The sequence below is a fragment of the Cryptomeria japonica genome, chromosome 10 (genome assembly GCF_030272615.1).
Source record: "Cryptomeria japonica chromosome 10, Sugi_1.0, whole genome shotgun sequence".
NCBI lineage: Eukaryota > Viridiplantae > Streptophyta > Pinopsida > Cupressales > Cupressaceae > Cryptomeria > Cryptomeria japonica.
In genome coordinates, this window is record NC_081414.1 from 99498121 (window position 1) to 99514788 (window position 16668).

General features: G+C 37.1%; 1 protein-coding gene across 1 annotated transcript in view; it reads left to right on the forward strand.

Moving 5' to 3' along the window:
* Positions 1 to 1162: 1162 nt before the first annotated feature.
* LOC131060668 (ATP-dependent Clp protease proteolytic subunit-related protein 1, chloroplastic) overlaps positions 1163 to 16668 on the forward strand; it is a 61545-nt gene continuing 46039 nt past the window's right edge. The window contains exons 1-2 of the mRNA XM_057993989.2: positions 1163 to 1519; positions 2680 to 2795. Of these exons, the coding sequence (XP_057849972.2) occupies positions 1294 to 1519; positions 2680 to 2795 (342 nt within the window). The 5' untranslated portion in view covers positions 1163 to 1293. The remainder of the gene's footprint in view (positions 1520 to 2679; positions 2796 to 16668) is intronic.

The window sequence follows — 16668 nt, forward strand, 5'->3', positions numbered from 1 at the left end:
TCTTAGACCCTTAGTCGGTGTTGCTTTACCTCTCCTTGTCTCCTCCTCTCATTCTCTTCTCTTCCTTCTTCTAGCCCCCCCCCTCCTTTTTTGGCCTCCTTTCGCTTATCCTTTGGGTCCCCTTCTTGTTGTCCTTTTTTCTCCCCTCGTGTATTGTTGTCCGTGCTTTGTTGTGTTATTAATTTTTATTTTTATATTTATTCATTGTTTAATTGTTTGTTTTGTTTCATAGCTTAGAATTTCTTTTCTTTGCTTGTCTTTCTTAGCCGAGGTCTTGTCTTTTCGTTGTTCGTGTGTGTGGGGATTTTTATGTGCCTATTTTTAGAGCTATATGCATTCGGATATTTATCCTTATATATATTCATACATATATATATACACACTTATATGTGTATATATATGGATGTGTATTTTCTTATATATATATTTATGATATATATATATATATTATATTATATATATATATATATATATATATATATATATATATATATATATATATATATATATATATATATATATATATATATATATATATATATATATAAACACACACACACACACACACATATATATTAACATTTATGCTTGGTGTTTGCTTCTTGAGTTCCGGTTTTTAGTTTCCCGTCTATTTTTTTCCTTAGGTCTTGTCTTTCCTCTGTTTGTGTGTGTGAGAGTTTTCTTTATATTTATTTAGATATTAACCCCCCTTTTTTTGTGTGCTTGTTCTTTTTTATTGTTGTCCCCCTTTTTTTATTTATCTTCTTATTTATTTGTTCCTTGGTTTTATTTTGGTTTTTATTTCTCTCTTTCTTTGGTTTTATTTTATTTCCTCTTGTTTAGGTTTGACCTTCTTGGTTTTTCGTTCTTCGTGCACCCTTCTCCAATCCTTCCTATTTATTCCAAGTCTGCAACTTTCCATCTTATTTGACTCTCTTCATCCTGATGATGGATCACGGAGTCCGAAACGTTGATGCAAAAATCTTTCACACAATAGAATCCAGAAATACTCTCTTAATTATATGATAGATTGTGGAAATCTCTTAGAACTGAATTTTTATATCTTTATTTATTTTTAATACATTATCCAATAAAATAAATAAATAATAAAATGCATTAATATTCCTGCCTGGAACTATAATAACTAGTTAAAAGAGATAAAAGATGATGGCTTTTAAACAAAATTTAAACTACACTTACGATATTTCTATGGTCTGAACAAGATACACGAAGACGAAACAGTAAGGGTTCATTCTACAAATACTGAGAAATAAAACGGAATCTGTGTTATCCATGGCTACCCTTGGGGTTTCAGCTGGATTTACATGCCAGAATAATTTTGGAAGAAAATCAGATTATTCACGTGAAATTTATGCCAAGAGTTCATTGTATGGCGCTCAGGTGTTTTGTCCCTCGAAACTTTGCAATCGGAGGAAGGTGGTCACCAAATCCAATGGAGTCAAAGCCAATTATGACCACATTCCAAAGCAGTTTAGGGAGGAAAATCTGAAAGACGGAGGTAAGTAGTAGGACAGACGACACTGTCGCCTTAAAGTTTAGGGTTTCTTTTGTTTGAAATACCATTAGTTTTATACAAAGTCGTCTGTGGATTGGTTTCAAGTCAATTTCTTGTGTGTTTGAGGTCCAATGGTTTATCAGTGGACGTAAACAGCACTGTAGCTAGGTTCTGTATGCTCAGTTGATTGGTTAGTTCGAATTTGCCACCAAGCTCGATCATGAGGTCAAAATTCAGCAGTTGTGAACAATACACAAAATAAATGGAAAAACCAACGCCTTGCGGGTTTTCCACAGTGAGGTATTAGTCACCAAATTGGAAACCTGAAACTATATATAAATGTAAATCCCTAGAATCAAAACGTAGTGGTAGTCGAAGTTGTAGACAGATCCGACTTATTAAAAATGCTGGCCTTTCGTTCCATCTACCCACGGCAGGGACTTGCCTTAGGCTTCAATTCAGAATTTGAGGTTATGCATTCATCAGTTAGATATTTTTGCATCTGTCCTCTTAAATGAAGTAGGGTATGCAACTCAATTTTACCATGAAGATATCTTTTTGGGATTTGAACCAGAGTCTTTGCAATGAAATTCCATTAAATTATGGCTTTCGCTCCTCCTGATTGACATTAGATTACCTTATTCAGTTCTAATATCTAAAGCAAAAACTGTGCCCCGTACGTTATCTGCTAAATTACAAAGGACTTGTGGTCTCTACATTGAGGTACGATGCTGCTAGCATTGGATGTGGTATGTTACTCAATTTTACGCACTGCGTGTCTTTCAGGTATCCAAAGCTGGGTCTTTGCCGTGATAGGCCATCGAAATACTGCTTGAGCTTATCTCAATTAACATTGGATTATATTTGTTTGATCCCATTAGAAAAATGATTTTTGGAAATTTTGTTCATTTTGTTCAGTTTTTTTGGATCAATTTTGGACATTTTGTTCATTATTCCATGTACCTTGTTAAGAATTCTATTCTTTGAAATGCTAAAATCCTACTGTATTTTCAACCTTAAGTGAGTGATTGGTCTTTTAAAGTTATGACACTAGCACATATTTGACTTTAATATGTTAGACACGAGAGAAATAATTTTCTTTTAAAAATCTTTGGAGAAATGCCATTTTTGAGGGATGTAGCTGTTTTGAAAATGATTTGCAGTGATGGAGAACTTCAAAAATGTTCCAGAAGAGCTTTATGGTCTCCCTTCTAAGCAATTGGAAAAGCTCATGGTTGGAGATACTTTCGTTAAACGTCAGGCTGAGCAAGCTACTGCGGTTTGTATCTGCTTGCAAGAATTTGCTTTACTAACTTTTATTTTGAAAGAATCCATAAATGGAAATTTTTTAAATGCCATATTATATTGATAGTAGCTCTGTGCCTCCTCCAACCTTTGATTGCCTTATCCCATGGATAGTAGAACTATTACATCTATGTTTATACAATTAGTAAGTACATAATTTCATTATTTTACAAGTTCCCCTATAATCATGGGTAGAGAAATATGTCAGGTTTTTAAGAACTCATTTTTCCATGAAGCACTTTTATTGGCAAGTTTTGTACTAGATGAAGTATTCGGTTACTTTCTTGTCCAGAAGTATCAATGTCAAGAATTATTTTCAGTTCCAAAATAACCTTTTGTTCTTTATCTCATATATCAGTTTGGTCTCGATTGGGTAGTGTATTCCAAACTTCCTTTATACATATAATGAATTTGTCCGATGACACTTATATTTCAGCTTTGTCTCAAGGGGGACAAGGGGAAAAGAGGGATTTCCTGGTTCTTATATTTCAGATTAAGGGAAAACATTTCAGATATAGAAATTTTTTCCCTTCATTCTTTGACCAATTCTTATATTCCAGAATCCAGCATACAGCAACTGCTGACAGCTCTAAGCCCTAGTAAAGCAAATGGAAAATTACATAATCCAACAGCCACCAGTGCCTAAATTTTACGAAAGATCACTACATAACCAGCACAATTGTTCAATTCCAGGTGCGATGGGGCCATCACTGGCAATGGTGGCACTTGAGTTTTACTTTTGCTCCCTCGGGACATCTCTCTTGCTCAGCTTGGGCACTTGTGGCTGCATTTACATTCATTAACAAATCTTCTGATTGTCCATAAGCTGCCAATAAGCAGTATGGTTTTGAATGTTACAAACCAAAATATGAAGCTGTACGGAAACAAAAACTAAAGTATGAATTGAAAATCTCTGAAGAAAAAATCTGATTTTTTTTTTTTTTGTGAATATTTTGCTGGTGAAGAATTAGAACCATAGTTTCAGGAAACTTGTTGTGTTTGAACCAAAGAAGAAAATATAAGAATAACTCTCTACTTTAACTAAATGGTTTTCAAACAGAGTTAATAATTACTAAGCAAGCAAAAATTTCTGAGAAAGTGCAGGTGTCAAGTTTTGCACATTCCAATAGCAGTGTGGGTGTTTTCCTTGGTCACGAGCAGTCCTTTCTCTGCTCACAGTTCTATTCAATTGGAAAACACCTCCACTTCAGTTATGCTAGCCTTTTATATCTCATGTAGACTTATAAGTCTTTGCATAGCCAATCTAAGATTCCTTTTTCTTCATGTAGGATCAGTTTATTGCAAATGTTATATACCTAATTATCACTGCATAACTGATGGTTGACTGACTACATAACTAATGTGTATCTGATGACTGCATCAAGAAATAAGTGACACTCAACTCAATTTGATTATTTGGGACATTTCTGGCAGGAATAATGTATTGAGGCATTTGTGATCTATTCCAGCACAATTTTATTGTGTAGGTAGATTAAAATGAACTGTTATTCCTGGAGAAACTCTGCACCCAAAATCTGTGATTCTGCAATCTTCCTGAAAAATCTGATTTCAAATGCAAAAACCGCTGCTAACAAGCAACCTTTACTACTTATTGTTACAAACACAGAAAATTTGAACAAAACAAAACTGGTTCCAAAAACTAAAGCATGGATCTGAAAGCTAAAATGGAAGGGTGCAATATTTTTATTTAATTTTACTTCTTTGAACTGAACCATTTTTTCAAACAGGTCCAAGACCCTAAACTATTTGAATTCAAAAATGGATAACCCTATCTCCATAATGTTTTGTTGCTCCGGATGCTATCTATCTTAGCTGTGAAGTTTGCTGCATGATTTTCGTACCAAGTCAAGGCTGCATCAATTGCTGCTAACTTCTTCATTTTTTCTTTGCAAAAGGCTTGCTCATCGAACAGTTCTTCTATAGTCTCTTCAAATTCCTCTTTAATTATTCTGCTGTTGCATCCCTGACATTAGCCTTCTTCAAGTGTACTCCAACATCTGAGAGCTCTTTGTGGATGTCAGCTCTAACCTGGTTACGTTCCCTTAGCATTTGCTTTGCTCCTTTATATTTTTCTTCCAAAAGGAGTTTTTCCATTATATGCTTTTCCAACACATTATGCACCGAGGATCATCAACACAGAATAATTTGCTTTGCTGCTTCTTTGTCTAAGCTCATGTCCAAAATCTCCTTCAGCTCTTTGTCTACCTGCTGCCAATTAGCCTCTTTGTGCTTAGTATTTGCGATTTCTGTATTAATGGCATTTCTCAACAGGTTCAAATCATCATAGACTTTTCTGATACTTTCAATAAATTTGCCCCCTTTAACCTTCATTTCTTTTATCCATTTCTCAACAATTCTTCCATGTGACCTGTATTTCTGTACTTTATTTACCATTTCTTTTCTAGCTGCTGAGCTTGAAGAATAAGAAGTACCAGCTTGGGTTATTGGCTGGGGAGCAGGGCCCATTAGGTATTGTAAACAATCAGGCAAAATTTGCACAACTTTCTTTAATTCATATTTATCTTTTTTGTTCCTTGCTGTCCTCTCAACCAATTTAGAGGCTGCCACTGTCACTTGGAAGTTGTGAACGTTTCCATCTCTACTTTAAGGCCCTAAGTTGTTTTTAGTCAGGTTGAAATCATTGGTATTGGCTTGGCTGGGCTCCTTTTGAGCTTAAGGGTGAGCTATCTCCACATGTAGATTCCCACTACTGCTGTCCTCCATTAATCTAGATGCGGTCTTCAGTTTGTTTGCCTTTGGAGTTCTTTGCAGCAGTTGGTCTACAATATTTGTATAAGGTAGGTTGATGTCAACTGTCTTTGTCTTCTTAGAAAGGGTGTTTTCTAGCCATGAGGGAGAAGAGGAAGCACCTACAACTCTTGTTTCTGATTTGGAGCTAGGGGATGAAAATTGCAAAGCTCTCCTTAAGGGAGGGGTCTTGGTAACATTTTGTTAAATGGAAATGGGAAAACAGGTTTCATCTTAGGTGGAGCTTTTTTTGGGACATTCTGTTTGGAAGAATCAGGCTGGAGGGACTCACCTAGTTGAGGTACTGTCCCTCCAAGTTGAGGTACTAATGAATCAACAATAATTTCTTCTTTTATGGCTTCTTTCTATTTTTCTTTCTCTCTCCTCCACTTCTTTATATTTTGGTGGGCCATCACCTTAAGTCTTTTCAGGTTCTTATCTTCTCTCAGGAGGCTCTTCACTATCATCTCCTCCTCTTGGTGCAGCCAATTGTTCAGTAGAAGGAGGTGCTGTACCTGATGAAGAGATTGTTTGGCTGGGTTGCACTATCTAGCAACAGTTTGTGCTCCCTGTGGCTGTGTTAAGTTTTATACTTTCAGATTAATATAAAACTCAGAAATCAGATTTTAGTTTCTAGAGTGTTTGCTGTAAAATTTAGAGATTTCTAGATTTAGGCATAACATAGAAATGAACAAAATAAGAACAAAACACAATTACCCTGGGAAAACCTCCTAGGAGGAAAAACCCAGCCAGAAAAGATCCTCAGATCTGATTATGGATTATATTCAATATTCTGACTACAACACTTATCTCAAGTACTTGAAGAGGTCTGAGATGTTCACTCTTAGGGCTGATGAAATCTTCAAACAAGTCTGCACTTTCATAAGCATTAGGTCTGCCCCTTTAGCACACCAACCAGCAATCAGGTCCGTACTCTTGTTTGCACTAGATCTGCACTTTTTGTGCATCTTAAGTCTGCACTTTTGCTTGAAACAGGTCTGCAACCTTAGCGCCTTGAATCTAGAGCAATTCGCACTCCTTTATGATGGTATTGCACTTGATGTTAGCACCTTCAATTGCAGATATGATTCGCATATATTCCTTCTTCAATCTTCCAGATTTCGCACTAAGCAGATATACAATTCGCATGAAATGATTTGTGAGTGAATGAGCGTAATTTGAATGCTTCAAAAGGTCCTTTACTTATATGCCACCTTAACCTTATTTGAGTTGGCTTGATTTTATATTGGTGCCAATTTTCTTTTAGTTTTTCCATGCTAGATGAATGTAAATAGGGTCGGCCCTATCGAGGAAGGAGCACACGTTTCCTTTTAATGTGTAGGGTGAACAAGGGGCCCAGCCTTACATCAGATTCCAATGTTGCCTTAATGGCAATTGGAATCTGATAATATATTTTTCTTCCTAGTTAAAAATCAACAGGCTGCACTTTTGAAGTTTTATCCTTTTTTCTATACAAGCCGGTCTTGAGTCTTCTTCAGGACTACAACAATTTTCACCTTAATGTTTTCTGTTTCTTTAAGATTCCAATCTATGTACATGATTAGTTGCATCTGAATGTGATCAATGTAGATTGGGTCTACCAAATCTGATTCATCATCTTCAATGCCAGAAGTATCCCCATCCAATCTATATGTAACAATTTGTCTTGGTGATAGTCTCATCCAACTCCTTCCTTACTTCATAATCATCAACAAAGTCAGCCCAATAGTCTTCAAGTTGAGGAAGGTGGTGGAATGTGGGGCTTAGTTGCAAGTTATTTTTGACAAAATCCTTGCTTTCAAAAGAAAATCTCATTTCATAAAATTGCATAGAAATTTTGACTTGCGTAAGTGGTAACCAAGGCCTATGGGAAATGGGATACCTGCCTTCTCCCTTTCAGCACACTTTCTGTTAACCTGAGCTACCTGTCTACAAATTTCAATGAGAATAAATTTATCCCCAGCATACTTATGCAACTTATAAGTTAGACCATCAAAGCCACCAACCCTGATATAAGTAAACCTTTGGAACTGAATGAAGTAGCTGCCATACCGAGTGATCAATTTAATGGCCTCGGGAGAGATCCTTTGGCCTTGTAATTCTCTGACTAGTCTCATAGTAAGTGCATCATTTACTCTCCTAAACTTCTTGTAATTGTTCTCTAGTTGCAACTAGTAATCTTAAATCTAAACATTTACATTAAATACCTTGGCAGGTCAAAGTCTTGGCCACTGCCTGGGGCTAGCTAAAGCATAGAATAGATATGAAGACATGTAGAAAAAAAATATTTAAAGGGAAGCTAATTATCATGTGAGGCAGTTGCTCGCTAATAAGTAATGCCCAGTTTAAATGTTTTGCTCCCTTGCAATGATGTTTTGGATGAAAAAGAACATCCAGTCATCAAAATCATGGCCATTAACATTAACTTTTAATTTATGAAACATGACCACCATATCTGAAATTTCTTCAGTAGAGTGAGACCTATACAGTTTCTTAGGTAATTGAGATTTTCCCTTCTTAGGATAACAAACCACTCCCTAGCTGTTAAATTTCTGTACTGCCTCTTCTTTTCTGATTTCACTAAACCTCTGATGAGACAACATAAAATTAAAACTAGCATACACTTCTCTTTGTGGCAAGTGAAAACATCCATTGATGGCCTCCCTATTAATAGTGGTGAGCAAGTCATTGTCATTTGTTCTAATTTCCCTAGTCTCAAGGTCACAGTGATTGATGCTATCTAGGGCTAGGTCAGTGCATTGCATGGGTACAGGAAACCAGCAGCTTGCAACAGGCCACTTTCCACCATTCTCTGCATGATAGGGGTTTGGTTTTAGCTATTTACCCTCTCCCAGGATTCGTTTAGTTGATGTGCCCTAGCCTAGTATCCCCAATTTCAGGCATTGTACTTGTCAGGTCCAAGAGAAGCTCATGTCCCAGATATTTGTACTTCATTGTGACCAATTTTCAGCTTAAACTAGTATTTTTGGTTTTTGAGAGAAATTGAGCAAAGTAATGACAGGAAAAATGTGATTTTGTACCATTGAATTGCTTGAAAAATACCTTTCTGAGTATGATACTGTAACTAGGGAGCTAAGACAAGCATAAACTCACCAATTAGCTGCTGTTTGGTGCTTCTTTCTTCAAATTCTGCTTTGTGATGGCCAATCCTCTCGTCTGCAATTCTGATTGCCACATTCTCAAACCGTCCATGAAAGTCTAATGCAATGTGTAATATCATCAGATAGGGATAATAGAAAATAACAATATCTTTCTCAAAATTTCACACCTGATCACAGACAGTTCTGATTTGCCCCAAATATCAATCTGCTACTATATTTATTTCAGGTGGCATAGTTTATGGTGTGATACATTCAATAATGGTTATGACAATTTAAGAGGAACAGTATAATAGCACACTGGAGATCCAATGTTGCAGCAATAATAATACTCAGGAAGCAGATATAATCAATATATGCTATCTTAATGTTTAGCGTTTTAGAATGCGCTAACATTGATATTTATTGCTTCAATACAAAAAATTTACTCTCAGGTGATTACAAAAGATATGAATACTATGCACCTTGTCAGAACTGCTTAGAATGCACCATTAAGGCTCAAAAGACTTCCAGCTCGAACAGGACCAAGGTTGTTAACAATACCAGAGCAACAGTTAGAGGATATAGCATGCGTTGGAAATCGCTAGGCTAATTGATTTAGACTCCAAACTGCAACTAGAGACCTGTGCTTAGAGAAAGGACCCCTGATATGCTCCTGAACCGGTTACTTAGAAAAATATACCAAATGCAATACTCTCCTAATGCAGATAGGAATGCAATACTCCCGTGAATTGAATGATAAATGGTGTGGTTGAGTAATTCCGTCTCATACATGACCTGTAATAGCAAGATCCTTCTTATTCAAGCGACCAATCCTCCAGAATGGTTCATAGCAATACTCAGGCAATTAAATCAGTGCTATCTGTGCTTGGACATAAGCCACGCTGAGAAACGATAATCACTGGAACTTGAGTTTAAAGCCAATTCCCTTTATTATGTTTCCATGCCAATATGAAATCGCACAGATGAAGAATCCTGCCAAGCCAAGGCTTGTGCTGACAGAGAGACCTTGTGAATGTATGAGGGCCTGCTCTGAATCTCTTAGCTGTTTTGTCCAGCTTCCTTCAATATAATCTTTATATTTGCCTGAGCAATGATTTTCAAGGATTAATACGATAGTGCACATTAAAGTCCGCCTTAAAAATTATTCATGGCCAATAAGAGCAGAAAACTTAACAAATAATATAATCATTTGATTCTTGAAAAGCCCCGATAATCATATAAATATGAAGATATTACAATACAAATATTACAAATTTGTCTCCAATGGAGACTTCACAAATTTGGTGCAGCTGTGGACTCCGTCATGAATCCACTCTTTAGGAAGAGCTAGGCTTTTGTCCAACTTCTGAAGGTTTCCGTCCTCAAAAGTCAGTATCATATAAATTGATTCATATCAAAAAGCATAAAGCATGCCTTACTACAGCCCCAAGAACTTCCTTATAAAGACCTCAAGGCACTCTTTAGAAGAATAGGCTGACTTATTGGAGAATTTTATTTGGTAGAGTGACTTATTTTAATATTTTATTATTTTCACTTTATTAAATTAATTTATTAAAGTCATTCTTTTAAAATTAATAATTTTTGGACAACTTAATCAACTAATTTAATTAAGTCACTTTATAAAATTTTTGGGGACATTACAAAATGCTTGTGTAAAATGACTTGCTTTGAATTACTTTTACCCTTTAATACCTTTACATTTATTGTTCGCGGTTTTGATAGCATAATCAATGCTGGTAAGTGAGTCTCTCCTTTTGCGCCAACGCGCGAAAGATAGTGGTTAAATGAGAGTGCGGCTTTCTGATAGGTTTTTGAAAGCTTGTCAGGGATCAACAAATTTTTTGAAACCTCTTATTTCCTCTGCTTGTTTCTTTTTGACAGCCTCCATGAATCTCCACTTGGAAAGAAAAACATAGTTATGAGTTTGTTATCAGGTGCTGACAAGGTAATGAAAACCTTGTCAAGCTTTGAAAGAAGCTTTAAAACTCGTTTACTTTGGAGCCAAGTCTTCAACAACTTTCTTCTTTTTGAAAAGGTGAGAGCTCTTTAAGGTTGAGTTGTGAGTCAGACTCTAACAAGGTTGCGAAAACCCTATCAGGACCCGACAATGGTTTTGAAACCAAGTGATCAAGCGACAAGGAGAGTTTAAGTTCAAACTTTTAAGAATGAATTTCTTTTCGAGATAATTTTGAGACTTGTCCGAAGAAGACAAGGTTGTGAAAACCTTGTCTCTCAAAAGGATTTTGGAAACCTAAGTTATGCCCAACACATTAAGAAAGACTTCGAAATTTTTTAAATGAATTCTTTAAAGGGAGACTTAAATGAGTTTTAAAAACTTTGATGGAGACTGAAAGGGTTGTGGAAATCCCTTTGGGCCCTAACGACAGTTTCAGAACCACTTCAAAAGGCCTGATCCTTTCTCAAATAATCAATGTCGCAGAATTCATTTTATAAAAAATTGAAATTCAGTGAACATTTAAAAACCTCATAAATTTGTTTGAAATTGCCATTAAATTCATTCCTATGTGGTTGTATGGTTTGTGATGAATCAGTTCTGCAGGGATTTTGCAGGTGGTTGTGACATTGATCGGGTTGGGGTCTTTTTATTGGAAAAATATAAACAAACAAATTAGAAGTGCGGGTTGGCCATGGCCATTGCAGTCCTGGCAGGGCCGACGTCAACACAGTGAGACCAACACATCCCTTCAGTGCAACACTGATGGGGATCAAAGGCTACCCAAAGCTTTACCAGAATTGTTTGACACTAATGATAAAAATCAACCTGCACGTTAATTGCAAACAAGTGTATGTCAAATCACTCTTGTGATTCCATTATACAGACCGTAAGGACCACCATAATAACATAATTCACAAATTACACATCAACAAGCACACATTAATGCCACGTGTACAAATATACAAGATTAGAGATACATAATTACATATTTCAACATAAATTTAGAGGAAGCAAACAATGTCAAAACTAAACATAGGGAAGCATACACCTTTTCAATAGCCACAAGGTCAAATACAATAAATGCATAAGGAGCAAATCATGATGACCACCCTAACAAGAACTCCTGTTGACGTGTTTTTTAGGCACATGCGAACACAAAATAAAATACCAAGGTATCTTATCCTCTCTTGAACAAAGCCTCTCAAATGCTGAAGATTCGCGCAAGGATCACTTGGGACAACTCCAAGGTTCCTCAATGTTGGGTCACAACGTGTGGATAAGCTCAGTGGTTTGATGTGATTATGCTGGAATCGCAAGGGGACTTACGTTGTACATGAATGCTTGAATTGCTGGAACTTAGATTCTATCTGCTTGCTTGGAGAATAAAAAAGAGCAAAAGAAATAGGGTTTAGGAAGACTACGCTACTCCTAAGAATGCAAGAGATGATGAATGGTTAGGTGAAATTCGATCGAGCTTTGTTTCGCCATCAACGAACAACTCTACAAGGCTTAGTGCAATTTTCTAAGGAAATTAGATGATTTTCAAATCATTATCAAGCATAGACACCATTAATTGAATGCATATCATTGATTGGATAACAATTGAACTTAAGCTCATTCAAATATATTAGTTGATCACACAAGGTGAATTTGCAATCAACAAACTGCTAGTGGTATGGATTAGGAATTTCACCATTAATCATGCACAACACTTTATCATTTAACTAGTCAACATGAAAGCAAATGAATTAAGAAGTAAAGACCATGCAACCTGTTGAAATGGCACATTAATTCTATAGGAGTTGAGAAAATACAACACCACAGGAGCCTGAAGATCTTCTGCAAGCCGAATAACCTGTTACAAGGAGAAGCAATGAAGCAAAATCTGAAGAACATACAAAACACAGAGAATATACTCAAAAAGAGAGAGCTCAATATTCACAAAAATATGTAATGTGATTCTTACAATGAAAAGAAAGAACTCAACCTTTAATAGGTCAAGAAACCCTAAAAAGGGAAAACCTAGGTTTGCACATAATAATTAATTAAAACAATTAATTATATGCACCTAAAGTTAGCTTAAGTGTAAAAGAGATAAAGGGAACTTAAATAATTAAACAAAGAATGTTTAATTAATCAAGTAAATACCCGAATACTCTAACACCCCCCCTTAAGCTAGACTTAGGGAGAAGCTAAAACCTAGAACAACTACTAAAAGCAATAAAGATGGGTCCCGGCAACAAGGCCTGATCAGGTACCCAAATACAATGAAATCTCTATGAACTGGAGAAATAGAGAAAACCATGTGGGAACAAAACTCTACTCCAAAAAGAGATGGAAAAAAAATATCACTGAAGCATGAAGACCCTGCAAACTCTATCGAAGAATAACTGCTGATCTGAAGAACATCCACTGAACTAGAACATGACCAGGTAGAGAAGACTGTAATCTGCATGAGTGCCCTCAAATGACACTACTCGAATCAGGAGGCAAACAAGGCAAAACAACTGAAATCGAAGATACAGATGGCATGAGAAACCAAAGCCTGAAGAGCTGATCAATCGAACCACGGAAGCAATAGAACCAACAGGATAAACCTCCCCATAATGCGAAAGTGGGAGAGGGACAGGAACACTGAAAGGACAGCCAAAAACAACTGCATGACGAAGAACCAAGAACATCAAAGGTGTTGAGACACATCATCATGAGGCGAATGTCGTGGAAGGAACACTCACTTGACAAAGGAAGATGGCAAACAATAGGCAAACATCAACCCCCTCATGGCACTTGATCAACAGTGCATGTACAACAAGACACAAGATATGCAAGATTCCAAGTAAACAATGCATGATGGCACTTTATCTCAGTGCGTTTGCATAATTACAAGCTACAATGATAACAAGACTGGAAATAGAAACGAGAACCAAAACAGAGACACCCTACTCAGAAAAGAGATCCCAGGACCTGAAACAACCACGATATCCACCAGAGTGCTGAAAAGCAAAAAACTGAATAAAATATGCATGGAGCAGAATCTGGAAAAAAAACTCATATTTCTGGAAAGTACACAGAACACGCTTTCCGAAAATATAAAGTTTTTGAAAAACGGAGGTCGGATGCTCAATCTACGTCTCCCGGAGTGCAAAAAAGAGACCTCAATTTGACTGTAAAAAAACACAGTCAAATAGAAAAATTGAAATAAATTACCAACACCATGAGGATGGCCTCGAAACCAGCTTTCCGATGCCTATTCGTTCTCAAAAAAATGACTCCGTTTGCCCATTCTAGGGCCCTGGAAGTGCAAAAAAGAAGCCTGACTTTGACTGGTAAAAAACACAGTCAAACAGCAGATCCAGGAAAAAAATCTACCACCACGAGGTCCAGCTCGGAATCACCTTTCCAACGCCTATTCGTTCGCCAAAATCCGACTCCGGAGGCACGATCTAGGCCCAAAAAACCAACCCCCTCTCAAAAAGACTAGAGAGGAGGGGCTGGTGGTGCTCTGGGCGGAGGTGGCGCTCGGGCCGGGCGGAGGTGTCGCTGGGGCGGAGGGGTGCAACGGCCGGGCGGAGGTGGCGTAGCCTGGCGGAGGTGGCTTGCTGGAGCGGGGCTTGTGCTTGCCGGAGCGTCGTCGGAGCGGATTTGAGGTCGCCGACAACGGGGAGGGAGTGTGGCCGGCGGCAGGAGTTCGCAGGCGGCGGGAGTACCTAAATGCAGCGGTTGGTGAAGCACTGGTAAACGGCGGCACGGGGCCCGAGGGCAACAGCAGCGACGGCCAGAGGCCGGAGGCCGGACTGACAGGTCTGACAGGGCTGTCAGTCCGGTACCCTGCGGTACCCCCAAACCCCAAAAAAACTTTCCCAAAAAATTTTTTTTTCTTAAAAAGAAACAAATCTCCCTTTTTTTTTTGAAAGAATTTTTTAAAAACAAATTTCGGCCTACATGCCGTAAGAAGGCAAATTTTTATTTTTTAAAATTTTTTCTTGATCTGCGTGCCAGGGCCGTACGGCCTGGATCGGAGAAAAAAATAGCTTCCAGAGGCTTAGAAACCAAAATAGGTCGAATTTTATATGACCATAGGGGTTTTCGGGCCTTCTAAGCACGATGGTGAGGTCCGTTTAGGCCCAAAGTGCTCAGAAAAAAAGCTCAAACCCTAGATACACAAAAAAATTCCTGAAACCCCAGATCTGCTTCCAAAGCCAAAAATCTCAAAACAAGAACAGGCAGCTGCAGATTTGAGCTCTGATACCATATAGGAGTTGAGAAAATACAACACCACAGGAGCCTGAAGATCTTCTGCAAGCCGAATAACCTGTTACAAGGAGAAGCAATGAAGCAAAATCTGAAGAACATACAAAACACAGAGAATATGCTCAAAAAGAGAGAGCTCAATATTCACAAAAATATGTAATGTGATTCTTACAATGAAAAGAAAGAACTCAACCTTTAATAGGTCAAGAAACCCTAAAAAGGGAAAACCTAGGTTTGCACATAATAATTAATTAAAACAATTAATTATATGCACCTAAAGTTAGCTTAAGTGTAAAAGAGATAAAGGGAACTTAAATAATTAAACAAAGAATGTTTAATTAATCAAGTAAATACCCGAATACTCTAACAAATTCACCATAGCTTCAATGAAATCAAATGCTCTTTACAACAAGATTTTGGCAACAATCTTTCCTTCTCCTGATCTTAACTAATAATCTAACTATTTAACACCTATCAACTATCCAGTATTCACTATTCACTCTCTTATTATTTACCTTTTACAAATGAGAAGTTTTAGCTTTAAATAGAGAGCTCATTACAATTTAAAGGCTCAGATCGATTTGAGATCAATGGCTGAGATTACAAGATGAAAACCCTAATAAGGGTTTGTTACAACAAACTCATCTTAGCCAATGAGATCATTAAAATAATTTGGGCCCATGTCCATCTTGATTTCTAACCAATGAGAATTGAGGTTAGGTACATAAAATAGTATTTGATGAGGTGCCATGTGTCACTTGCTCCACCATGAAATGAAGCAGATTCATTGAACTTGGACTTGCTGATGTGGAATTCTTTTGATTGGTGGAATGATGACTAGGATGCCATCTCAACTTGCTTGTAGACTTGATTCATCATCATGAATGAGTATTGAGTAATATCTTTTGATACTCAACATTATCCAATTTGCTCAATGTGATGATGATGAGAAGCGAACTTTGATTAACTCTTCTGAAACTATTTGCTTCCTTGATCATGTTTGATGTAGACCGTGTGATAACCTTGAATGATCCTCCCTTGTTCATGATATACTTGATGAATGATACACCCGGTTGGATTTAGCTTCTCAATGTACTGACTTTGATTCTTGGATTCCCGAAGGGAATTCAAGATTGTAAAACATTCTTTCATCATGTAAGTTATCTTTTTTTCACGCTCTAATGCCTTGACCTTGATCTCCGCTTTGCATGACTCGAACTTTATCTTGATGTTGAACTACCCCTTTGGACTGTTATTCTGATCCTTCTACAAGCAGATTTGTCTTTGATTTCTTCCTTTGTCAGCTGTAAAGCAAACAAAAGTGGGTCAAATACAGAAAATACCTATTAATTTTACTTGCCTTCCACTTCTATATGTTTGACTTTGTGCTTGCTATAGGTCTGATGATGCACAAAATTTCACCAAAATTTTGCCTCTTGTCTGCCTTTAAAATAGATGAAAAGATGCCTTCAACTTGATCTTAAAAACTTTTCTCAACCAAACTTGCCTTCTTCAAGTGAATTTTGATCAAATATAATGATCAAAATGATCATCAAATCGCTGGACTGGGTGTGCTTTGTACACTGAATTGCAGATCAGAATGCAACTTGTTTGTATTTGTCACCAAAATCGCCACTTTGGAGATGAGATTCGGTGCAAATCAGAATGGAGTCTGCTGATAAAATTGTCACCTTGAAGACTTGGGCAGCCAGATTGACCTTCTTTGCATTCCATGATTCGAGCTTGGG